At 51.9% G+C, this 24,895-nt stretch overlaps 1 protein-coding gene across 1 annotated transcript in view; it reads left to right on the top strand.

Moving 5' to 3' along the window:
- Positions 1-24,895, top strand: part of SNED1 (sushi, nidogen and EGF like domains 1) — an 83,462-nt gene that overhangs the window by 29,430 nt on the left and 29,137 nt on the right. The window contains exons 5-16 of the mRNA XM_047084933.1: positions 1,423-1,548; positions 1,788-1,901; positions 3,711-3,824; positions 3,929-4,042; positions 12,345-12,470; positions 13,393-13,497; positions 13,728-13,841; positions 14,419-14,535; positions 19,879-19,995; positions 20,146-20,262; positions 20,423-20,536; positions 20,859-21,066. Of these exons, the coding sequence (XP_046940889.1) occupies positions 1,423-1,548; positions 1,788-1,901; positions 3,711-3,824; positions 3,929-4,042; positions 12,345-12,470; positions 13,393-13,497; positions 13,728-13,841; positions 14,419-14,535; positions 19,879-19,995; positions 20,146-20,262; positions 20,423-20,536; positions 20,859-21,066 (1,486 nt within the window). The remainder of the gene's footprint in view (positions 1-1,422; positions 1,549-1,787; positions 1,902-3,710; positions 3,825-3,928; positions 4,043-12,344; positions 12,471-13,392; positions 13,498-13,727; positions 13,842-14,418; positions 14,536-19,878; positions 19,996-20,145; positions 20,263-20,422; positions 20,537-20,858; positions 21,067-24,895) is intronic.

Raw genomic sequence — 24,895 nt, 5'->3', positions numbered from 1 at the left:
TGGTTAGGGATCAAAGTACGGGTGCAGGTGTGGGCTGCCGTGAGCGGTGCGGCGTGGACGCGAGTGTGGGAGCAGGTGTGAGAGCAGGCGTGTGTCTAGCTGTGGCCAGGCCCATGCTCCCCACCAAGGCTGCAGGCTGTGACCCTGAGAAATGATCTTCAGAAGAGGGTCTGGCCAGTCCCTCGGGGATCCTTTTCCCACGGTGACGTGCTTCTCTCCACGATCCCAGGCTCCTGGGGGAGTAGACGGAGGAGGCAGGGCTGGGCCTTCCAAACTAGTGTGCACAGAGGCCCACAGGAGCCCCCTTGCTTCCCCGCGGCCACGCTGCGGGCCCAGGAGAGGGAGCCCGTGCGTGTCAGTCCGGGTTGCCTACACACGGGCCGTGCCGGGACGGGAGGGTCAGTTCACACGCGAGAGGCAGCGCCTCCACCGTTGGAAGGCTCACTCCTGAGGAAGGCCGGTCCAGAAACGGCTGGTGGACACAGCCACCACACAACGGCCGGCAGAGTGACAGTGTGACCGAGTGAACGGAGGAGGGGTACGGGTGAGGGGCGGGGGCCGTCCGAAAAGATACCCTTAGCTCTGATGGTGTTCTGGGCCACGAGGTCCTTCCGGGAGTGTCCCCCGCTGGCTCTCCTTCATACCACGCCAGATCTCCCGGGGCCCTCCTAGTAACAGGAGATCCGAGACCTGGGGGTGCTCTCGTTACCTGCAAGCTGTGCTTCTTCATCGCAGATTTCAGTGGCCCTACTTCTCCAGAGGGGTACGGCCCCCTGAGCTGAGCTCTGTGGGCTGCACGTCCTGCGAGGCCCTGGCATGGGGTTGGGTGGCCCTCGGGGACCGCTGGAGACCCCCTGGCCAGGAGGCCATGATGTGAGAAACCCTGACTTCAACAGCCCTGAGTGTGGCCCTCCTGTTTCACGCGGGGAGACCCGGAGGGCAGCTGGGCGTGCGTTTCCGTAACTATCAGGGGCGGCCCTGGGAGCAGACTGCATCCCCTCAGAAAGGCCCGAGGGACCCCCGCCACCGCCTCTGGCTCCCACAGGGGTGGGTCCCCCTCGTCCACACCTGCAGACGTCCTTCTCATCAGGCTCACTCATGCCCGCACACCTTCCTGTGTCGCTAGGCACCCTTGGGCCTTGAACCTTGTTAGTTCCTCAGACAAGTTGATGCATTAAAGAGATAGGAAGTGCTGTGGGCTTAAAGGATTCTGGGAAAGCCTGGCCTCCAGGGAAAGCCAGAATCACAGCGTAGGAATCTAAATGTCAGCAGGACAGACGGCAGGTGCACTGGGCACCCTGGGAGACCTGGGAAGTGAATCGTGGATGCTGGGTGGCCAGCAGACCACCGGCGATCCTTCAGAGACGGGCCCTTTGGGTCAGGGGAGGGAAGGGACGGCTCGGCTCCCTCCTGTGTCCACAGCCTCCGTGTGCCTGGCCCTGCGTCCCTGCCTCAACGGCGGCAAGTGCATTGACGACTGCATCACGGGCAACCCCTCCTACAGCTGCTCCTGCCTCTCAGGCTTCACCGGGAGGCGGTGTCACCTGGGTGAGTTTCACTGCAGCACAGCCAGGGGCCCCAAGAGCCCAAGGTCAGGGTGTCTGTCCCCACAGTGTGGGCGATGGAGGGGGACCACACAGAGGCTCCCTGACAGAGAGCATGGCAGGCGGGGCTACGGCTGCCCCGTCTCAGCCGACCCCCCCTGAAGCGAGGCCGGGAGGGCGCCCGGGCAGAGTCTCCCCAACCTGGCTTCGTCCACTGAGGCCCCAGCCGGCCCTGTTTTTCAGATGTTAACGAATGTGCTTCCCATCCATGTCAGAACGGCGGGACCTGCACACACGGCATCAACAGCTTCAGCTGCCGATGCCCAGCCGGCTTCGGGGGGCCCACCTGTGAGACAGGTGAGAGGAACGCCAGCGGCTGCAGGGCACCCCGAGTGGTCCTGCCCGGCCAGGGACACGTGGTCAGCCCGGTAGGGGCACCGGGTCGGCATCCGCAGAGGGCTCGGCGGTAGACTCGGGCAGCCCCGGGGCTCGTGGGGGCAGGAGCGGAGACTCGAGAGGCAAATCCAGAGCGCCTCCTGGGCCCTGGTGCGCACACCAGGGATGACACGTTGGAGCAGTCGGTGCCCGGTTCCAGCCGGGCCACAGGGCCTGCACGAGGGCCGCCCCAGGTGCTACAGGCCATCACTTGCCTCTCAGCTCTGGACTGGCTTGGGGCGAATGTGGGGCCTCCTGAGGTCAGACAGGCCAGCTGTGGGGTGCAGAAGGGCACAACCCCCCACCCTCTTCCTCTCTGTACCCCCAGGACCCCAAACCCCAACAGCCCCCAACAGAAGGGGAGGCCCCCAGGTCTCACAGGCGAGGGTTGGGGTCCTTCTTGAGACCTCCTTGTTGCTGCACCCCACCTGCCTCCCTCCTTCCAAACACCACCCCCTGCCCTTCCTCCAGCACCTCTCTGGGGTCCCTTCACCCTGGCCCTTTGCCTACCTGGTGCCGGAAGGGGGGCCCCCACTTCCACCCCCAGTCTCACTGTGGGAAGCTGCTAGGGGAGCCCAAGAAAAAGAGCCTGTTAAGATCAAAGCACCGTGATCCCTAACGCCCCTGGGCTGGACCACACACCCATTCCCCTATAGAAGAAGAACCATTTTTCAGGGAGACTTATAGCCACAAGGAATGTCTCAAGGTCTGTGACTCCAGTGCACATACACGTGTCTGGGCCCAGGGAGGCCCCTTGGAGGGCCTGGGGCTGGAGCCGGTGGCCCCGCGCCTCAGATTCCTCACGGCCAAGACGGTGACACCGACGAGTCCCAGGTCCCCACCGACGCTCGCTGGTCTCAGGACCCACCTCAGCCACCAGGGCACACGACAGCAGGGACACCCAGCAGCGTCCAGACAGGGACACCTGTGCTGTTCACCATGAGCCTCCCCTCCCCACGGGTGCCCAGCCCTGCTGTCTGGTGGAGTCAGGGTCCGGGAGACGGGGGTCACCTGGTGCCGTCAGCCATCAGGGCCCCTCCACACCGCCGTCTCCTTCCTCCCACTGTCCCCCACGAGGCCCGGGAGGGCCACGTGCTCCCGATGTGTTTGGCGCCCACACTGAGTCGTTTGGGGAATGCGCTGTCATCAGGACATGTGTCATGGCTGAGGGAAGGCAGTGTCCCCCCACCCCCGGGTCAGCCACCGGAGCTCAGGGGCCAGCAGCCACCAGGGAGTCTGAGAGGCCAGCACGCTGGGTGGAGGTGGCCAGGAACAGGTGCCACCTCGGCTCACCCCCACCTGGTGGGGCTGACAGCCTCTGCGGCAAGACATGCCTCCTCCCCCCCTCGCCCCTTCCCCTAAGGGCCATTCTCCTCCTGCACCCCTGCCCGCTGCACCCCTTCAAGGCTCTGGCCCAGAGGAATCCCTCCAGCCAGTGCCCCAGAATCCCACTCTGTGCTGGCAACTGAGAAGAAGAACCACAGGGAGGGTGGAACCTGGGCCCACTCACCCCTGCGCCCCCCACCAGCGCGCACAGCCTCCTTCCACCCCAGATCTGCTGCCACAACCCCCGCGCGGACGAGCTCGAGGCCGATGGGTGGGGACCGTCCGGGCCAGGCCCCCCACAGCCAACACCCTCCAGAGCCGCCTGCAGGGTGGGGCTCCACGGGACTCCCCCCACCCCCGCGGCCACAGCGAGGGGTCCGACACCTTCCCCCTCTGCACGCGCAGCACTGTCTCCATGTGACACCAGAGAGTGTGAGAACGGCGGCCGGTGCCAGGCGGAGAGCGGCTCGGCGGTGTGCCTGTGCCAGGCCGGCTACACGGGCACGGCCTGCGAGACGGGTGAGTGGCCTGCCCGGGGGAAGGGAGAGGCTCCCGCCCGGCCACACCAGGTGCCGGGGAGCCAAAGGCTGGCTCGAGCAAGCTCCCACCTCCTCTGCCCGCAGATGTGGACGAATGTGCCTCGGGCCCGTGCCTGAACGGAGGCTCGTGTGTGGACCTCGTGGGGAATTTCACCTGCCTGTGCTCAGAGCCGTTCGCGGGACCTCGCTGCGAGACAGGTAAGGGCACGTGCCCACAGCCCCCGGGCCCCACAGCGACGGCGGTCCAGCGCGGGCACCCAGCCCCTTTACCTCACTGTCCAGATCGGCTCCACTGCGGTCTGGGGTGGGGAGGGTCACCTCCCCAGCCTGCCCGTGCCAGCCTGTCCCCAGAGCTGCCGTTGTGGCCCCGACTCTGCCGCCCACGTGCCGTGCAGGGTCCTCTCCAGTCCCCATGTCCATCCGTAACATGCAGGGAAAGTCGGCCACACCCTCAAGGCCCCTCCTCCAGCTCAGGAGATTCTTGGCTTTTTCACATCCTTCTTTCCGACTCCAGACCGCTCACCGTACAAGGGAATAAGCGACGGGAGTCGGAAAGAAAACTGATCTTTACTACATGTGATGAAATTTGCTGGTTTCTATTTCCCATTGTTTTAAATGCTGATTACGACTCGGTAGATCAATGTAAAAAACAACCAGATTTTACAACCCACAGAATAAATCCAGGCTGTCAGCGTCTGACATTGCTCTGACCTCCAAAGGGTCTTGCTCGGCCACTGTGCCAACGAGAGCAGTGTGCACGGCATGGGCAGCTGCCCCCAGGGGGCCCAAGACAAGCTTGTCAGGTTTCCTTGGAGTCTAAAAACTTAAGAAGGAAATGACATTTTGCCCACAAGTAAGATGCAGGTGGATGCTCTGCCCTCCATCAGTCTTTGGTCAGACGGCCACACATAGGACGGGCCACGTCCTGAGGACAGGGTGAGGCTCTGCAGTGCAGAGGGGAGGAGGGGAGGGCAGCAATCTCATCTGTCTGGTTGCTTAAAATCACTGTGAGGGGTCACAGCTCACCTTGCCCAGATTATTATCTAAATATCTGTGTATTTAACTAAACTCATGTCGGAAAACAGATTAACGATTTTAAAAGATTTCGCAAAGAAACCACATTCGGTATGGGAAGAATAGCGCAAATACAAGCAAATAACGAGGAAGGACAGAACCGACACCTCCATCCCTAATGTACGCTCATCGGTCACGCTGCAAGATGCCAGCCTTGACGTCCTAATCAGATTCAGCAGGAAGGTGACCAAAAGGTGGAGGTAATTTTAAAAAACAGTATCCACTCTTCTGCTTCTGGCCAAGGGAATTTCCCTCACCGTCCACGACTGGAAAACCGGACAAGATACACGAAACAACTATTTTTGGCCTCTGGACAACAGACGTCCTGGGACTGTTCCCCTGCGAGGAGGGACTGAAGTGCAGTACACCCCACGACTGCCCCGAGTCTGCCTGCAGGAAGCCCCCCGGCCCGTTGCAGCAAGGGATCCAGGCTCCAGCGGTTCCCTGGAGTCTCGGAGTCTCGGAGACTGGGACTCGAGTTTGGTGGTTGCAGTTTGTGGGGAGAATTCCACAAGGGGCGGAGCTGCTAAGCAGGAGGTTGGAGGAGATGTGAGAAGCGGCTCTGAGGATGCGCAGAGGGGGCCCCGACGCTGCTCAGCACAGTCCGGGTGGGAAGGAACCCCCTGGAAGGAACCCCCGGGAAGGAACCCCCAGAAGTGTGAGTCAGACAATCCTTGGAACTCCACAAGGCTCAGAATAACCCGCTTCTCTACAGCCAGGGTGCAGAGAGCTCTTCACAGCCAGGGCCGACGCTGAGGAGGGTCGCCGGTGGGGATCATCTTGCTGGTGTGGATACATAGATGCTAGCGTAAAGGCTAATCTGACCTGTCCTAACAAACACTGAAAGAAAGTCTGAAAGGCTCAAACCAATGACAAGTAGTTTAACCACATGCCAGAATCAAATCCTATACTCCTTAAAGGAATGTAACAGAATCCAGGACCCCAAAATGCCCAGCCAAAAACTACCAGGCATACTAAGCATCAAGAATATATGACCCCCAGGCTCAGTCGGTTGAGCCTCTGACTTCGGCTCAGGTCAGGATCTCTCGGTTCGTGAGTTCGAGCCCCACGTCGGGCTCTGTGCTGACAGCTCGGAGCCTGGAGCCTGCTTCGGATTCTGCATCCCCCTCTCTCTTTCTGTCCCTCCCCTGCTCGCGCTTTGTCTTTCTCTCTCAAAAATAAATAAACATTTAAAAAATTGTTAATTAAATAAATTAGAAAAAAAGAATATTATGACCCACAGCCAGAAGGAAAATAGATCAACAGGAACAGACGGCAGAGACGATGAAATTAGCAGATGTGCACGTTTAATCATCTCATGTGAACATGCTCTGTACGCTCAAGGCTGTGGAGGGGAAAAGACACAGTGAGAAGAAGATACAAGGAACTTCTAGAGGTACAAAACGTAAAATCTCTGTATTAAAAACACACTGGACATATTAACCACAGGTTAGACACTGCAGAAGGGAAGATCCGTGCACTGGAAGCAACGACCCAACAGGCAGCACAGGAAGGAGAGAGGCTGCGACCAAGGCCGAGTCTTCAGTGACCCGTGTGACACATACCAGGCAGTGTAGGGTCTACACATGCGGGGCCCAGAAAGATGGAGGGGCTGCAGGGGCACAGAAAAAGATCGAGGAAATAACAGCCACGTATTTTCTAAGTTGGATGAAAATTAAAACCCACGTATCCAGGAGAAGCGTGAAGAAAATCACACAAAGCACATCGTAATCAAATTGCTGAGAACAAGTAACAGAGAAAATCTGAAATGCAGCCCGAGGACAAAGACCGGACACAGGACAAAGAGAAACAAGAATGGTAAAGACTTCTCATCAGAAGCGGCGCCAGCCTCGAGACAGCGGGCCGTCCCCCTAGCGGTGTACACACAGGAAAACTGTCTCTCAAACATGAAGCAAAGACCTGTTAGATAGCAAAAACAGAGAATTCAGCACCGGCGTATCTGATCTATAAGAAATGGGGGGTTTTTTAAGTCTATTTATTTATTTTGAAAGAGGTGGGGAGGGGCAGAGAAGGGGAGAGAGGTCCGGGGGAAGAGAGAGAATCCCAAGCGGGCTCTGCGGGGTCAGCATGGAGCCCGACCCAGGGCTCAAACTCATGAACCGCAAGATCATGACCCGAGCCGAAACCAAGAGTCAGATGTTTAAGCGACTGAGCCACGTAGGCACCCCGCCTGCCACCCATTTTAAAAAATAAAGTTTTATTGGAACACAGCCATGCCCATTCACTCATGTATGTCTATGGCTGGCTGCTTTTGCATTACACTGGCAAGTTGAATATCTGTGGTCGCATGGCTCTTAAAGCCAAAAATACGAGTATGTGGTGCTTCACAGGAAAAGCTTGCACACTCTGCTTTAAGCTATTAAGGTCATACATTTATTTCTATAAATGCTACAAAGCCCAAAACATACTTTTATTTTTTGTGTTAAAATTATCTTTGAAGAGATTAAAAAGAAGAGAAGTATTTTACAATTATACCTTGGAGATACTGTGGGTTCAGTTCCAGACCACTATAATAACATGGATATGGCAATAAAGGGAGTCAAATGAATTTTCTGGTTTCCCAGTGCCTATAAAAGTTATGTTAACATTACACTGCAGTCTATTAAGTGTGTAACAGCATCACATCTAAGAAAATATACACACCTTGATTAAAAACTACTTTGCTAGGGGTGCCTGGGGGGGTTCAGTCGGTTAAGCATCTGACTTTGGCTCAGGTCATGATCTCGCAGTTTGTGGGTTCGAGCCCCACGTCGGGCTCTGTGCTGACAGCTCAGAGCCTGGAGCCTGCTTCGGATTATTTGTCTCCCTCTCTCTCTGTCTCTCCCCTGCTCACGCTCTGTCTCTCTCTCTCTCAAAAATAAATAAACATTAAAAATATTTTTTAAAAAACCTACTTTGCTAAAAAATGGTAACCATCATCTGAGCTTTTAGTGAGTTATAACCACTGATCACAGATCACCATAACAAATATAATCTCAATTTAAAATTTTGAAATACTGCAAACTTACCAAAATGTGGCACAGAGACATAAAGTGAACAAATGCGATTAGAAAAATGGCCCCAGGGACTTGCTTGGTGCAGGGTTGCTACAAACCTCCAATTTGTAAAGAACACAGTATCAGTGAAGCCCAGTAAAACGAGGTATGCTTGTACATTTACCCACATAGTTAGCGTTTCCAGAGCCCTTCATTCATTTGTGTAGATCCGGATGTTCATCTGGTACCATTTTTCTTTAGTCTAAGGAATTTCCTTTAACGTTTCTGCCTGTGCAGACCCTGCTTGGGATTCTCTCTCTCTCCCTCTCTCTCTGCCTCTCCCCCCTCAAAATAAATAAACTTCAAAAAAATAAATAAAACAGTGGTGGAAATAAAACAGAATCCTAAAAATACTCAATCCAGAAGGCAGGAAAAGAAGAAAAAAAGGAGTAAGAAATACATGGAACGAGTCACAACCACCAGCACGATGGCAGGTTTGATCATACTGCTAGTTCTGTTAACATGTGACATGGGTACACACACCACTTAAAAAGCAGATGTTGTAAAACTGAATTGAAAAGCAAGACCCGACTAGATACTGTCTACAAGAAACCTACTATAAATATAAAGACACAGATAATTTGAAAGTAGTGGAGTGGGTTTCTGGTTTGGGGTAAGATGGAGTAAGCATGCTGAGCCCGGTTTCTCCCACTGGATGCAGCCATAAATCCTGGACAGAATGCGTGGAGTAGCTCTCTGAGGACTCGGAAAAATAAATAGTAGCAGGCGGACTGGGGAAGAGGACCAAGCTTCGAAGCACCACAGAACCAGCGGTGAATTTACCATTTCTTTCCTCTGGTGCCTCCCCTGCCTGGACTCAAAGCATCTCCCAGGCCACAAGTGAGCATCAGATGGACAGAAAGAGCTCCAGGAGTAGGCACTAGTCGGGCACGAGAAGCAGGGCCAACAACAGCAGCAATGGGCGGGGGCGGGTCCCTCAGGGGTCCAAACTGACAGGAGGAAACTTCCTCTCCACCTGGAGGTCCTATGACTCCACAAGGATGGGCAACTTCCATTGCTTTTCTTTTTCTCTGTCCACCCACCACTTGGCCCAGACTTGAGAGCGCACTCACAGGATGGAAGTAGCAGAATGGGGTCAATAAAAGCCCCAGATTTCTTGCCAGAGGACTCAGGGGTCGCCCCAGAGCACTGGGAACTATGGGGAGATTGCAGAGAGGGGGATCTGGGTTCAGCAACCCCATAATCACTTCTGAATTCCAGAGCTCCTTAAGTTGGGCAATTCGATCGAAAATGTTAAAAACAATACCATTTATAATAGCTTCTCCCAAATTGAAAGACTTAGGCATAAATCTGACAAAACACGTACGGGACTTGTATGCTGAACACCACAAAATTCTGGTGAGAGAAACTGACGATCTAAGGAAATGGAGGGACATCCCATGTTCATGGATTGGGAGACTCAACATAGTAAATATGTCAGTCCTCCCCAAGGTGATCTATAGATTTAACATGATTCCAACCAAAGTCTCAGCAGAGTTTTGTAGCTATGCATAAGCTGGTCCTAAAATTTATATGAAAAGACAAAGGAATTAAGACAGCCAAAACAATTTTGGAAAAGAATAAATGTTGAAGAATCACACTACCTAGTGTTAAGACTTAACTATAAAGCTACAGTGATTAAGACCCTGTGGTATTGGCAAAGGGATTGACACATACATCCCTGGAATGGAAGACAGGATCCAGAAGAAGACCCACACATATATGGCCAAGTTTTTTAAAAGGTATGAAAGCAATTCAGTGGAGAAAGGATTATCTTTTCAACACATGGTATCGGAACAATTAGACATTCTTGTGCAAAAAATGAACTTCAGCTTCAACCTCACACCTTATACAAGATTAGGTCAGAATGAATCATGGACCTGAATGGAAAACCTGAAACCATTATATTCCTAGAAGAAAACATAGGACGAAAATCTCTGTGACCTAGGGTTAGATGAAGGTTCTTAGGTAAGACAGCAAAAGCGTATCCCAGCAGAGAAAGACAGAAACAGTGGTCTTCATCAGAATGAAACACACTTCTCTGTGAAAGACACGGTCCAGAGAATGAGGAGACAAGCTGCATGCTTCAAGAAGTCCTGTCTGACAAAGGAGTGGTGTCTGGAACACATAAAGAACTCTCCATGCTCAACTGTGACCAAACAGCCAACCAATCACAAAATGGGCAAAAGACCTGAACAAGACATTTAACCATAAAGGATGCCCAGAAGGCAAAGAAGCGCATGAACAAACGTGGTGATCTGTCATTATCATTAGCCATTGGTGAATTGCAAATTAAAGCCACGATGAGGTACCACCACAAAGCTATCAGAATGGCTACGAGAAAAAGTGCTGACTGGTGAGGACACAGAACTATAGGAACTCCTGCATATGTTGGGTGGTGATGCCAAATGATTTAGCCACTGTGGAAACAGCCTCGCAGTGTTTCATAAAGTTAAACGTGCACTTATAATATGACCCAGCAATCCCATTCCTAGCTATTAACCCTAAAGAAATAACAACTATGTTCACACAAAATACACAAATGTTCATAGCGTGTCTATTTATAATCACAAAAACCTAGGAATCCAAATGTCCTTCCCCGTTCATGGAATACATGATTGCTGATCATACAACTGAGACAGATCTTGGAGGCCTGATGATGAGTGAAAGATGCCAGTCTCAAAAGATCACATACTGTTCATACGTAATCTTCCACTTCTCTCATTCTTAGACAAAACTGTGGTGATGAACAAATCAGTAGTTGCCAGGGGCTCAGGAAGGGAGGGAGTCTGTGACCCTGAAAAGATAGAACAAGGAAGCACTTGAGATGACGGAGTGCTCAGTGTCCTCATTGTGGTGGGGGCAACACAGATCTGTACATGTGTTAAAAGTCTACATCGAGCAAAAGCCAACTGTACCATATGTTACTTAAAAGATAAATTCTGAACCACATGAAGAAATCAAACATCTAAACAACGAAAAGGAACAGGTTGGCAAACACTGATTGAGAGAAGCTGGAGTGGCTATCTCCATGTCAAACAGATTGAACTCTAGAGTAAGGAACACTGCCGGAGACAGATGGCTCTTTTATGCCTAAGGTGTCAACCCATCAAAAAGGCAGAGCATCTGTAATGTACTTGCACCCGTGAACACTGAACACATATCAGGACAAAGGAAGCGAAAGCAAGGAGAAATAGATAGATCCATAACTACCGGGGTGGCTCCAATACACCACTCTCAGTGATTCACAGAAATCAGTATGGACCTCAAAGATGTGAATAGCACCGTCGGACCACCTGACCTAAGTGACATTTACAAACCCCCACATCCTTTCCAAGTGCTCATGGAGCACTCACTATGACAGACCATCCCGTAGGACACAAAATAAATCTCACCCCATAATCCAGCAATCGCACTACTAGGTATTTGCCCAAAGGATACAAAAATGCTGATTGGAAGGGGCACATGTACCCCAATGTTTATAGCGGCACTATCAACAATATCCAAGCTATGGAGAGAGCCCAAATGTCCATCGACTGATGACTAGGTAAAGAAGATACGGTATATGTAGACAATGGAATATTACTCAGCCATCAAAAAGAAGGAAATTTTGCCATTTGCAAAGACATGGATGGAGCGAGAGTGTATTGCACTAAGTGAAATAAGTCAATCAGAGAAAGACAAATACCAAGTGATTTCACTCATCTGGAATTTAAGAAACAAAACAGATGAATGTACAGGAAGTGGGGGGGGAAGAGAAGAGAGGGAAACAAACCACAACAGACTCTTAACGACAGAGAACAAACTGAGGGCTGATGGAAGGAGATGGGTGGGGAGTGGGCTAGATGGCAGATGGGTACTAAGGAGGGCACTTGAATAAGCACTGGGTGTTGTATGCAAGGGATGAATCACTAGGTTCTACTCCTGAAACAAATATTGCACTGCTTGTCAACTAAAATTTAAACAAAAATTAAAAAAAAATAAAGTTCAGTCAGTTGGAAAGGACTGTGTTCTCTGATTACAGTAGTTAAACTAGAAATCAACAAAAACTGTATGTGGAAAATCCCAACCATGTTACTAACAGAAATGTGTGATTAGAAACATTTGTTTAGAGCCTCTGGCCTTAGCTGTGCACACCATGGGGCGCTTACTCTTGCTTCCCCTTCTGCTCCCCACAGAGGGGGCTCAGACGGTGACAGGCAGCTAGAAAGCAGTTTCCAGAAAGCGAGCCTCAGACTCAAATCCCACTTGCACTGAGACCTGAGCACTGTGGGGCCCGAGCAAGGAGGCCCTTGGCCTCACTCTCCACCCCACCCCACCCCGCCCCGTGCTCTCCGTGTGGCCTCTGGTGACCTCTGTCTTTCTTTCAGGAAGCCACCCAGTGCCCGACCCCTGCCTCTCAGCCCCTTGCCAGAACGGGGGCACCTGTGTGGATGCAGAGGAGGGCTACGTGTGCGAATGCCCCCAGGGCTTCACTGGCCTCGACTGCAGGGAGAGTGAGTCTGGGCTGGGGCTGCCGGGGCTGTGGTTCAGGGCAAGGTCCTCCTGTGGTAGTGTATGCAGGGAGTCAGGTAAGTGTGCATGCAAACACCCACGAGGGGGTGGGGGGAGGGAAAGAGAGAGAGGGAGGGAGGGAGAGAGGGAGAGAGAGAGAGAGAGAGAGAGAGAGTGTGTGTGTGTGTGTGTGTACACAGCAGCACTCATGGGAACAGGGGAGGGTCAGGCGTAGGAGGGGGTCAGGCGCAGGGGAGGGTCAGGAGCAGGGGGAGTCAAGTGCAGGGGTGGGTCAGGCTTAGGAGAGAGTCAGTTGCACAGGTGTGTCAGGTGCAGGGGAGGGTCAGGCGCAGGAGGGAGTCAGGTGCAGGAGAGGGTCAGGCGCAGGGGAGGGTGAGGTGCAGGGGAGGGGGAGGGTCAAGAACAGGAGGGAGTCAGGTGCAGGGGAGGGTCAGGCTTAGGAGAGAGTCAGGTGCACAGGTGTTGTCAGGCGCAGGGGAGGCTCAGGCGCAGGAGGGAGGCAGGTGCAGGAGCGGGTCAGGCGCAGGGGGAGTCAAGTGCAGGGGTGGGTCAGGCTTAGGAGAGAGTCAGTTGCCCAGGTGTGGCAGGCGCAGGAGGGAGTCAGGTGCAGGAGAGGGTCAGGCTCAGGGGAGGGTGAGGTGCACAGGTGTTGTCAGGCGCAGGGGAGGCTCAGGCGCAGGAGGGAGTCAGGTGCAGGAGAGGGTGAGGTGCAGGGGAGGGGGGAGGGTCAAGAGCAGGAGGGAGTCAGGCGCAGGGGAGGGTCAGGCTTAGGAGAGAGTCAGGTGCACAGGTGTTGTCAGGTGCAGGGGAGGCTCAGGCGCAGGAGGGAGGCAGGTGCAGGGGAGGCCTCTGCCTTCCAGCACTCCCACATCGGAGGCTCTTCCCTCCCTTTGTCTACGGCAGGAACCCCTGAGCACTGTGGGTGCCGCAATGGTGGCAGATGCCTAGAGGCCAACACCACCCTCTGCCAGTGTCCCCCAGGGTTCTTTGGGCTCCTCTGTGAATTTGGTAAGTGCCCAGGGCTGTGGCGGGGGCACCCCTTCCGCCTTGCCCCTAAAAGTCCCCCAAACCGGAGGATAGGTGGTGGCTTGGGTCTGGGCCCACAGCATAGACCCAGACCCTTAACCAGGGGTCCCATGATCCCCCGCTCCCACCCCAGGGTGTGGGGCTGGCCACCTGCTCCTTCCCAAGGACTCCAAGTCCCCAGGGAAACACCCGGGCCTCTTCCTTCCCTGCAGAAGTCACAGCCACGCCCTGCAACATGAACACGCAGTGCCCGGATGGGGGCTACTGCATGGAGTACGGGGGGAGCTACCTCTGTGTCTGCCACACTGACCACAACGTCAGCCACTGTGAGCTGGGGGCGGGGCTACCGGCGGCGGGGGGGGGGGGGGCGGTGTTAGGAGGAGGAGTGGGGGCACAGCAAGCCGAGGCCACCAGAGGCCCTGTGTGTGACGCCACCCCCTACCGTGTCACCTTCTGTAGTCTGGGCCAGGCGTCCACCCCTCCACCACAGAAGTTCACAGCTGGAAAGTCATGTCTAGATGCTTGCGAGCTCTTCCCTGAGCCCCTGGCTCGGCTATGAAAATCCTTCACACAAGCCTAATTCAGTATGTGTGATTAAATACTTACTCCTGTGTGTGTGTTGGTATACAGAGAAGTCATGGCTTACGTACGTAACGTATAATTACACGTGATGACGATGGTGGTGCTCGTATAGTAACATCTACGTACCACAACTCGTCCTAGCTCATACAAGAGGTAGGATGAATTCTGGAAAATTTGAGAATAAAAGAATTTCCAGGGAAGGGCCTTAGAGCCTGATGTAAAGAATTAAGACCCCCCCACCCCACAATCCCACAAATTGTATATTTTAAGTGGCCTCGGTTCCAGCTGGGAAGTCAGGGTGACCACCCTCTGTCCCCCCAGCACTGCCATCACCCTGTGACTCAGACCCCTGCTTCAACGGAGGCTCCTGTGACGCCCATGAGGACTCCTACACTTGCGAGTGCCCCCGAGGGTTCCATGGCAGGCACTGCGAGAAAGGTGGGGAGGGCAGGGATAGGAGGGCAGGGGAGGGGTGGAAGGGCAGGGTGAGGAGGAAAGGGGAGGGGCCGGAGGGCAGGGGATAGGAGGGCGGGGGGGGGGGGGCCCGGAGGGCAGGGGATAGGAGGGCGGGGGAGGGGCCGGAGGGCAGGACAAGGCACAGAGGCCCTGCTCGCCCTGAATCATCTTGGTCACTCACGCTCAGTGTTTCATGCCAGCACCATCTCCCCACCCAAGTGTTGCTTATTTGGTTCGTAGTTCTACTCCGTGGCCTCCTGGCCACTCCCTTGGTTTTCCTCGGAATAGGCTTCATTTCCTGCTCGGCATTTTTTTGAATGGATTTTAGAATCCTTGATTTTTTAATTTAATTAGGATTTTATTAAATCTAACTGAACCTGGGAAATGTCAACATTTAGCCACTTAAGAGCGCATAAGAACACATAAGAGTTGTATAAGAACGTGGTGGGTGGGGCACCTGGGTGGTTCAGTCGGTTGAGCGTGGGACTCTTGATTTCGGCTCATGATCTCACCGTTCATGAGTTCAAGCCCCATGTTGGGCTCTGTGCTGGCGGCACGGAGCCTGCTTGGGATCCTCTCTGGCCCTCTCCCCTGCTCGTTCTCTCTCTCCCTCACAATAAGCAAACAAAAAAGAACGTGGCAGGCATCGCTGTCCTCGCCCGTGCCCAACCTGGACTGTCCTTTCCGTGCAGGCAGAAGCCAAGCTCGGGGCTGTACAGCGGCACCCCTCGGTCAGAGCCGGGCCGGCCCGGGGCCTCTGTCCCGGTGCTCAGTGCCTGGGCCACACACAGCCCTCTGGGCCTCTGCTGCCCTCAACTGTCCGAACAGAGGCCTCGGTGGCTTTACCTGGAAGTCTCTTCCGCTCTCAAGGGGGCCCCGAGGGCAGGTCCTTGCCACTCTGACCCAGGGAACCCCCACAGCTTTGGCCTCCCCTGTAGGAGGAGGGGGGAATTCCCAAAGAGAAGCCCCGGGCTCAGCCCTCTGCACGTGCGGTTGAGGTCCTGTGCCTTTGACAAAGGCGCCCCAGAGGGGGGTTGCGGGGTGGCTGCTCTCAGCGGTGGGGTGGCTGGAATCTGGGCATGCAGCCATGAGGCCGTGCAAGGTGTGGGGTGGTGGGGAGAGAAGGGCTGAGTGCGGCGGGCAGGCCCCCTTCCCGCTGCACACTTTTCCCAAAAAAGTGAGGGAAGCTGAGGCTCTGACTCCTCCCGGGGCCTGTGAAGGTGCCACTCTTCAGGGTGGAGGGACCCACGTGCCATTCGATTCACATCCGTAAATCGTGGACGCCTCAAGCGCAGGCATGGGCATGTGGGCCCCTCGGGGCCCTGGGAAGCTGTCGGGACCCAGAGAACATGCGTCCGTGCCAGAGCAGGCACAGAAAACAAAAACCAAAATGGACTGCTGTGATTCAGGCCTAGATCAAGAAGTGAGCAAAACTCACACCTAGAGGAACGAGAAAAGGAGGAGCAAATAAAGCCCACAGCCAGCAGCAGAAGGGAAATCATAAAGATTAGAGCGGAAGTAAACGATATAGAAACAAACAAAACAGCAGAACAGATCAATGAAACCAAGAGCCGGTTCTCTGAAAGAATAAACAAAGTTAATAAACCCCTGTCCAGACTGGACCCAGATAGATAAACTCATGAATGAAAGGGGAGAGATTACAACCAACACCACAGAAATACAAACAATTATAAGAGAATACTATGAAAAATCATATGCCAACAAACTGGGCAATCTGGAAGAAATGGACAAATTCCTAGAAACTCACAACTACTAAAACTCAAACAAGAAGAAATGGAGTATTTGAACAGGCCCATAACCAGCAAAGAAACTGAATCCATAATCAAAAATCTCCAAACAAACAAACAAAAAATCTCCAAACAAACAAAAGTCCTGGGCTAGATGGCTTCCCAGGGAATTTTACTAGACATTTAAATTATTTTAATGTGTATTTATTTTTGAGAGGGAAAAGGAGACACAGGATCTGAAGCAGGCTCCAGGCTCTGAGCTGTCAGCACAGAGCCAGACATGGGCTCAAACCCACAAACCACGAGATCATGACCTGAGCCGAAGTCGGATACTTAACCAACTGACCCACCCAGCCGTCCCACTAACAGACACTTAAAGAAGAATTAATACCTACTCTTCACAAACTGTTCCAAAAAATACAAATGGAAGGAAAGCCTCCAAACTCATTCCACGAAGCCAGTATTACCTTGATTCCAAAACCAAAGACTCCACTAAAAAGGAGAATTATAGGCCAATATTTCTGATGACCATGGATGCAAAAATTCTCAACAAGATACTCGCAAACTGAATTTAACAGTACATTAAAAGAATTATTCACCATGATCAAATGGGATTTATTCCTGGGCTGCAGCGTTGGTGCAATATCTACAAATATCATGTTGGTGCAACATGATACATCACGTTAATAAAAGAAAGGATGAGAACCCTATGATCCTGTCAATAGATGCAGAAAAAGCATCTGACAAAACATAGCCTCCATTCTTGATAAAAACTCTCAACAAGGTAGGGAGAGAAGGAATATACCTCAAACACCATAAAGGCTACATACAAAAGACCCACAGATAATATCATCCTCAGTGGGGAACAACTGAGAGCCTTTCCCCTACCGTCAGGAACAAGACAGGGTTGTCTAGTCTCACCATTACTATTTAACATTGTACTGGAAAGCTTCGCCTCAGCAATCAGACAACAGAAAGAAACAAAAGGCATCCAAATCAGCAAGGAAGAAATCAAACTTTCACTATTTTGCAGATGACATGATACTCTATGTAGAAAACTCGAAAGACTATCAAAAAATTGCTAGAACTAATACATGAATTCAGCAAAGTTGCAGGATATAAACTCGACAGACAGAGATTGGTTGCGTTTCTATACACCAATTAGCAAAGCAGCAGAAAAAGAAATCATGAAATTGATCCTATTTATAATTGCATTAAAACCAATTAGACACATAGGAGTAAACCTAACCGAGAAGGTAAAAGATCCATACCCTGAAAACTATAGGACACTTATGAAAGGAATTGAAGAAGACACAAAGAAATGGGAACGTATTCCATGCTTATGGATTAGAAGAACAAACATTGTTAAAATGTCTATACTACCCAAAGCAATCTACACATTTAATGCAATCCCTGTCAAAATACCCTCAGCATTTTTTGCAGAGCTAGAACAAACAATCCTAAAATTTGCATGGAACCAAAAGGGCCGAATAGGCAAAGCAATTCTGAAAAAGAAAAACAAAACTAGAAGCATTATAATTGCTGTATTACAAAGCTGTAGTCATCAAGACAGTATGGTACTGGCATAAAAACAGACACACAGATCAATGGGACAGAGTATGGATCCACAACTGTATGGTCAACTCATCTTCGACAAAGCAGGAAAGAATATCCAATGGGAAAAAGACAGTCTCTTCAACAAATGGTGTTGGGAAAACTGGACAGTGACACATAGAAGAATGAAACTGGACCACTTTTTTACACCATACACAAAAATAAATTCAAAGTGGATAAAAGACCTAAATGTGAGACAGAAAACCATCAAAATCCTAGAGGAGACCACAGGCAGCAACCTCTTTGACCTTGGCCAGAGCAACTTCTTGCTAGGCACATCACCAGAGACAAGGGAAACAAAAGGAAACATGAACTGTTGGAACCTGGTCAAGATAAACAGCTTCTGCACAGCAAAGGAAACAGTCAACAAAACTAAAAGGCAGCCTATGGAATGGGGGAATATATTTACAAATGACATATCTGATAAAGGGTTAATATCCAAAATCCATAAAGAACTTCAAATTCAACACCCAAAAAACAACCCAGTTAAGAAATGGGCAGAAGACATGAACAGACACTTTCCCAAAGAAGACATCCGGATGGCCAACAGACACGTGAAAAGATGCTCAACATCACTCATCGTCAGGGAAATACAAATCTAAACCACAATGAGATACCACCTCACACCTGTAAGAATGGCTAAAATTAACAACACAAGAAACAACAGGTGTTGGTGAGGATGCAGCGAAAGGGAAACCCTCTTGCACTGCTGGTGGGAACGCAAACTGGTGCAGCCACTCTGGAAAACAATGTGGAGGTTCCTCAAAAAACTACAACTAGAACTACCCTACAACCTAGCAATTACACTATTAGGTACTTACCCAAAGGATACACGAATACGAATTTGAAGGAGTGCATGCACCCCAATGTTTTATAGCAGCATTATCAACATTAGCCGATACAAAGAATCGAACTATAGAAAGAATGCAAATGTCCATTGACAAACGGATGAAGAACATGTGATATATATACACCTACACAATAGAACATTACCCAGCCATCAAAAAGAATGAAATCTTGCCCTTTGCAACAATGTGGATGGATCTAGATGGTATTATGCTAAGTGAAATAAGTCAATCAGAGAAAGACAAATATCATATGCTTTCAATCCTATGCGGAATTTTAGAAACAGATGAACACAGGGGAAGTGGGGGGAAGAGAAAAGAGGGAAATAAACCATAAGAGACCCTTTTTTTTTTTGCAATATAATTTATTGTCAAATTGGCTAGCATACAGCGTGTAAAGTGTGCTCTTGGTTTTTGGGGTAGATTCCCGTGGTTCATCGCTTACACACAACACCCGGTGCTCATCCCAACAAGTGCCCCCCTCGATGCCCATCACCCATCTCCCCTCTCCCCCACCCCCCCCATCCACCCTCAGTCTGTTCTCTGTATTTAGGAGTCAACCATAAGAGACTCTTAACGATAGAGAACAGACTGAGGGTTACGGAGGAGGAGGGTGGGGGAGGGGCTAGATGGCTGACAGGCATTAGGAGACCACTTGGGATGAGTCCTGGATGTGGTACGAAGGGATGAATCACTGAATTCCCCTCATGAAACCAATATTGCACTGTATCCTAACTAACTAAAACTTAAATTAAAAAAAAAAAGAAATTAAAAAAAATGGACCGCTGTGGATCCCAGTGTCGGGTCACCTGCAACCGGGCTCCTTGCTGGCTGTCGCTCACCTGCCGTGCAGGAAGCAGGGCTGCAGTGTCTGCTGCACTGTGGGGCCAGATCCGCACCAGGAAGGGCCCAGTGGGCCCCAGAACCTGGGCAGAAAGAGAGGAAGGGTGGGCAGGGGGCCCCCAAGGGCCTGGGCCTTCTGGGCCCCTGGGGCCCGCAGGCCAAGAAGAGGTGAGCAGGGTCTCACGGGGGCCGCAGGGCTGGAGGCTGGCCCCTGTTCACCCACTTCTGTGTGTGTGTGTGTGTGTGTGTCTCTCTCTCCCCCCAACCCCATGCAGCCCGGCCACGCCTGTGCAGCTCGGGGCCCTGCCGGAACGGGGGCACGTGCAAGGAGGCAGGCAGCGAATACCACTGCAGCTGCCCCTACCGCTTCACCGGGAGGCACTGCGAGATCGGTGCGCTCCTGTCAGCTGGAGTCAGCCTGGAAGGGCTGGGGGGGCGCAAGGCCCACCAGCTCTGGGGTGTGGGAGGGCCAGGGGAGGGGCGCTGGGCGGTGGGTGCAGGACACCCGACACCCGACTCTGATGGGGCCCCTTCGTTTCCAGGGAAGCCAGACTCATGTGCCTCGGGCCCCTGTCACAATGGCGGCACCTGCTTTCACTACATCGGCAAATACAAGTGCGACTGTCCCCCAGGCTTCTCCGGGCGGCACTGCGAGATAGGTAAGGCGGGTAGAGGCCAGCGGGCCAGGGCACCTGGGGCAGCATGTCCTCCCAGTGGGCAGGGGTGGCCCCGCTCTGGAGGAGTGGGAGGCAGAGCTCCCGTGGAGCCTAGAGGCCGTCGGGGAGGTCCCAGTGATGGTGACCCCTTGTGTCCTTGCAGCCCCGTCCCCCTGTTTCCGGAGCCCCTGCTCGAACGGGGGTACCTGTGAGGACCTAGGCACAGACTTCTCCTGCCGCTGCCGAGCAGGGTACATGGGACGCCGGTGCCAGGCGGGTGAGAGGGCTGGGGGTTGGGGTGGAGGGACGGGATCTCTTCCAAATCCCGAAAGAGCAGAGGAGGGGAGGGGGAAGAAGGAAAATCCGACGGGCGGCCAGCCCTGGAAGTCAAGGCACTTCCACCTGGAAGGGCTGTGCAGGGAGAAGGGTCCTAGGCCCTGTGGCCCAGCGGGGCAGAGGGCAGAGTGGCGGGGCAGAGGGCAGAGGGGAGGGGAGAAGGGTCCCAGACCCTGAGGCCCGGTGGGGCAGAGGCCAGAGCCGGCGGAGAGACCTCCGGCAGACGAATCTCAGTGCAGGACAGGGCCGCTGTGTCCTTACAGAGGTGGACTGCGGCCCCCCAGCGGAGGTGAAGCATGCCACGCTGCGTTTTAACGGCACTCGGCTGGGCTCGGTGGCCCTGTACAAGTGTGACCACGGCTACAGCCTGAGCTCCCCCAACCACGTCCGAGTCTGCCAGCCACAGGGCGTCTGGAGCGAACCTCCACAGTGCCACGGTGATCCGCAGGCCCTCCGGGGCAGGGTGGGCGGGTGGGTGGGCTCAACCGGTGAGGTCCACAACCCCCTCATCGGGGCCACCCAGAGGAGCACAGGAGCCACGGTTCTGACCCTGGTCCTCCCCTTCCTCCCTGCAAAGTCAGGTCACGACCCTGGTGGAGGCGCTGATGACTGTTCACTAAGGGCCTCCCTGTCCTCAGAGCGAGGTGTCCAACTCATATGCCTGCTGTGCAGATGAAGCAGCTCAGACCAGGAGGTGGCCCCAGGGCAGGGTTCTCCAGGGGCAGATTGGGGATTCAGGGCCTATCTCCTGCCTCTGGCCCTGGCCTCCCCCCTGGAAGCAGACCCTCCTTTGAACAAGGCCCCCAGGACACCCACAGCTGGTGGAGGAGGTCCGCTCCAGACAGCGTCACCTCCAGGCTCCCAGAGTGCGCCAGGTGCATGGCCTGGGGGCGGCCCCTGTCTGCCTGACGCCCCTGCAGGCATGGGTCACTTACACAACTGCATGTGTATTCCACTGCATCCCTAACCCTGTCCATCAGAAAATCTGTGTGATGTTAACACATCTTCACAAAGCCAGGAGTTTTAAACAAAGTAGCTCAGGGACCATGACAGCACCCAGAGATGGGGTGGGGAGGGGGGGGCGGCACACAGTGCCGCTCTCTCCCAGCACCCTGCAAAGCCCATGCCGTGCGACCCCACACAGGTGAAGAATTCTGGAGGATGGATGGGGCTGCCTAGCCCCACGTGTCTATGCTTTCCTCCTATCCTTCCAAGCGCACGGGGCCGGTGGTTACTGTCTGGGAGAACACCCCTCTCCAACAATAACGGCAATAAAGTCCAGACAACAAATATTTAGGAGCAAAAGAAAGAAGGTGGACGAGCATAGAGATAGGCATGGCAGATATACAGAAGAGAACATGGCACTGGTCGTAAAAAAACAGGGTCGATAAATCATTTTTAACAAAAGAAAGTGGAAAAAAGAAGACTGAAGAACCCTAATAGTGGAAACAACGGTCACAATTTACAAATGGATGCAGATGAAGTTAATGAGTTGATGGGTCCATTGGAGGAATTTTCCCCCAGAGAAGCAGGGAGGCGTGTGCAGATCAGAGAGAAAATGCAGGCGCTGTGGAGGGTGGAAGCAGACGTGCCAGCACCGAGGCAACGGGAGTCCAAGACGAGAGAAAAATAAAAACACAAGGAGACGTGTGACCAACTGTGGAGCTCAGTTTCCAGAATGACAGGTGAGCCCCACGGCCTGACGGGCCTGGAACATCAAACGGGAGAAAAGAGGAACATTAGCGCATTACAGCCAAATTCAAGATTATCAGAGACAAACAGAAAAAATCCTTAAAATAATGACCACGTGAGCAAGCATGATGGGCTGGCATCAGGGGTCGCAGACGCAGGGCAAGTGCTCGGCACCCGCCAGTTCTCCCCCACGGCGCTTTTACGAAGTGCACGGGAAGCCAGGAGCTGGTCTGGAAAGCAAAGAGAGATCTCATACTCTCCCAAGGCTGCGGTCTCCAGTCTAGCTGGAGGGAGAGGCCTGTCCCAACCCTCAAGCATCTAAAGCCAGTCGGGGACTGGCACTGACGCGCACAGTGCACCAGGCCCGGCCCAGCTCACTTCCTGAGGATATCAGAGATCAGCTCCTCAGCCTAGCTGCCCAGCGCAGAGTGGAGCAAGCCCATGCTTGGTACGGGGTAGGTATTTTCTGCTTCGGGCTCTCCGGTCTTGTACACAGTATGTGTAAGAAGCAAGAGATCATGACGTATCCTCTCAAGAAGAAACAGGCCTGCGGATGACCCACACGTCTGCATTAGCAGACAAGGACTTTAAAAAAGCCATTATAAATACGTTCAAGAGAAGCAAAAGAGTGAGAGAACAGCACATTTGAGCAGAATAAAGAAAACTTCTTAAAGTAACAAAATTAAAAGTGCAACATCTGAAGTGAAGACTGATTGGATACGCTCACCCATAGGACGGATACAATGGAAGAAAATCATGGACCTCAAGGACAAGTCAACAAAACGATCAAAACTAAAGATCAGAAGAAAAAGCGAACTATGAATTACTTATAAATGAATTTTCAGCATTTTTTAATGCTTATTTATTTTTGAGAGAGACAAGAGCACGAGCAGGGGAGGGGCAGAGAGAGGGAGACACGGATTCTGAAGCAGCTCCAGGCTCCAGCTGTCAGCACAGAGCCCGACGCGGGGCTCGAACTCATGAACCCCACGATCATGACCTGAGCCGAAGTCAGACGCTTAACTGACTGAGCCGCCAATAAATGGTGTCCCCAATAAATGAATTTTTAAAAAAACAACAGAGCATAAGAAATCTCTGATTTGGAAATATCGCGCAAACAAGCACACAATTGGGAGTCCCAGAAAGAGAGGGCAGAAGAGGCAAAAGAAATATTTGAAGAGATAATGACTGAGTATTTTCTAAAAATGAAGAAATATGTCGACCCACAAATCCAAGAAGCTCAGCAAGTACCACAAGATAAATATTGACATAAATAAACTTAAGACCTAAAAATTTTTATCTAGTCAAATTATTCAAATGTGAGGGCATAATAAAAAATATCCTCCTACAAAAACAGCTTCAGAGGCTGACCAAAAAAGAGTATTGGGGGGTGGGGGGGATAGTTATTCAAATAGTAAGATAAACCTAGAATATTCTGTAAGCAATAGGAGAAGGGAGAATTATCACATACTATAGTAAAGTCTGTCACTATCTAAAAGGAGATAGAAAAAAAAGCAGAAAAAAGTGACAGTTAAGATCATGATAGAAAAAATACAAGTCAATACGAAGGAGCTAAATTTGCCATGTAAGAGATTGCCAGATCTTTTACAGAACAAAACGAAACAAGCTATACTTTCGTAGATGAGACACTCCTAAATCAGAAGAACAACAAAAAAGTACAAGTATGGAAAAAATATCACGTAAATACACATACAGAAATAAAGCCGGTTTAGTTACACTACTATCAGCCACAATAGACTGTCAGACGGAAAGCATCATTAAGAACGAGAGGGTCGGGGCGCCTGGGTGGCGCAGTCGGTTGAGCGTCCGACTTCGGCCAGGTCACGATCTCGCGGTCCATGAGTTCGAGTCCCGTGTCAGGCTCTGGGCTGATGGCTCGGAGCCTGGAGCCTGTTTCCGATTCTGTGTCTCCCTCTCTCTCTGCCCCTCCCCCGTTCATGCTCTGTCTCTCTCTGTCCCAAAAATAAATAAAAACGTTGAAAAAAATTAAAAAAAAAAAAAAAAGAACGAGAGGGTCTCCTCCAATAATTGGTTCAATTCACCAAGAAGATCGTTATAAACATTCCAGCGTCTAATGCAATAGTCTCAATACATACAAAGCAGACATTAACAGACTGCACGAAGAAACTGACAGATTTACCTCAACACTGGGAAATTTTGAACCACCTCCCTCAATTAGTTCGGGTTAAGAAGCCAAAAAAACAATAAGCAAAAAGAAGGTCTGAATATTAGCTAACAATTTGAACTAATTCATTCCCTGAACACACAGAAAATATTACGTTATTAAGAAGAAGAAGATAAATTTTAAATCTCCATGTTTAGATGTTTTTAAAGATACTTTAACTAACTTATCGGTAGAGGAAATATGGACAGTTACAAATTTTAAGTGAATATTAACGATCATTTTCTATATAGAAACTTGTGTGATGTAGCAAAAGCAGTGCTTCAGGGGAAATGTACAGCTTTATTTTTTTTAAGATTTTATTTTTAAGTAATCTCTACACCCAGTGTTGGGGCTCAAACCCACAACCCCAAGATCAAGAGGTACGCACTCTACTGACTGAGCCAGCCAGGCACCCCTAGAAAT

Source organism: Lynx rufus, unplaced genomic scaffold (genome assembly GCF_022079265.1).
Source record: "Lynx rufus isolate CCGP_SWC_20201006 ecotype Redwood Valley unplaced genomic scaffold, mLynRuf1.p SCAF_2, whole genome shotgun sequence".
Classification (NCBI taxonomy): Eukaryota; Metazoa; Chordata; class Mammalia; order Carnivora; family Felidae; genus Lynx; species Lynx rufus.
Note: the sequence above shows the minus strand (reverse complement) of the source record. Positions and strands in the feature narration are given on the sequence as shown.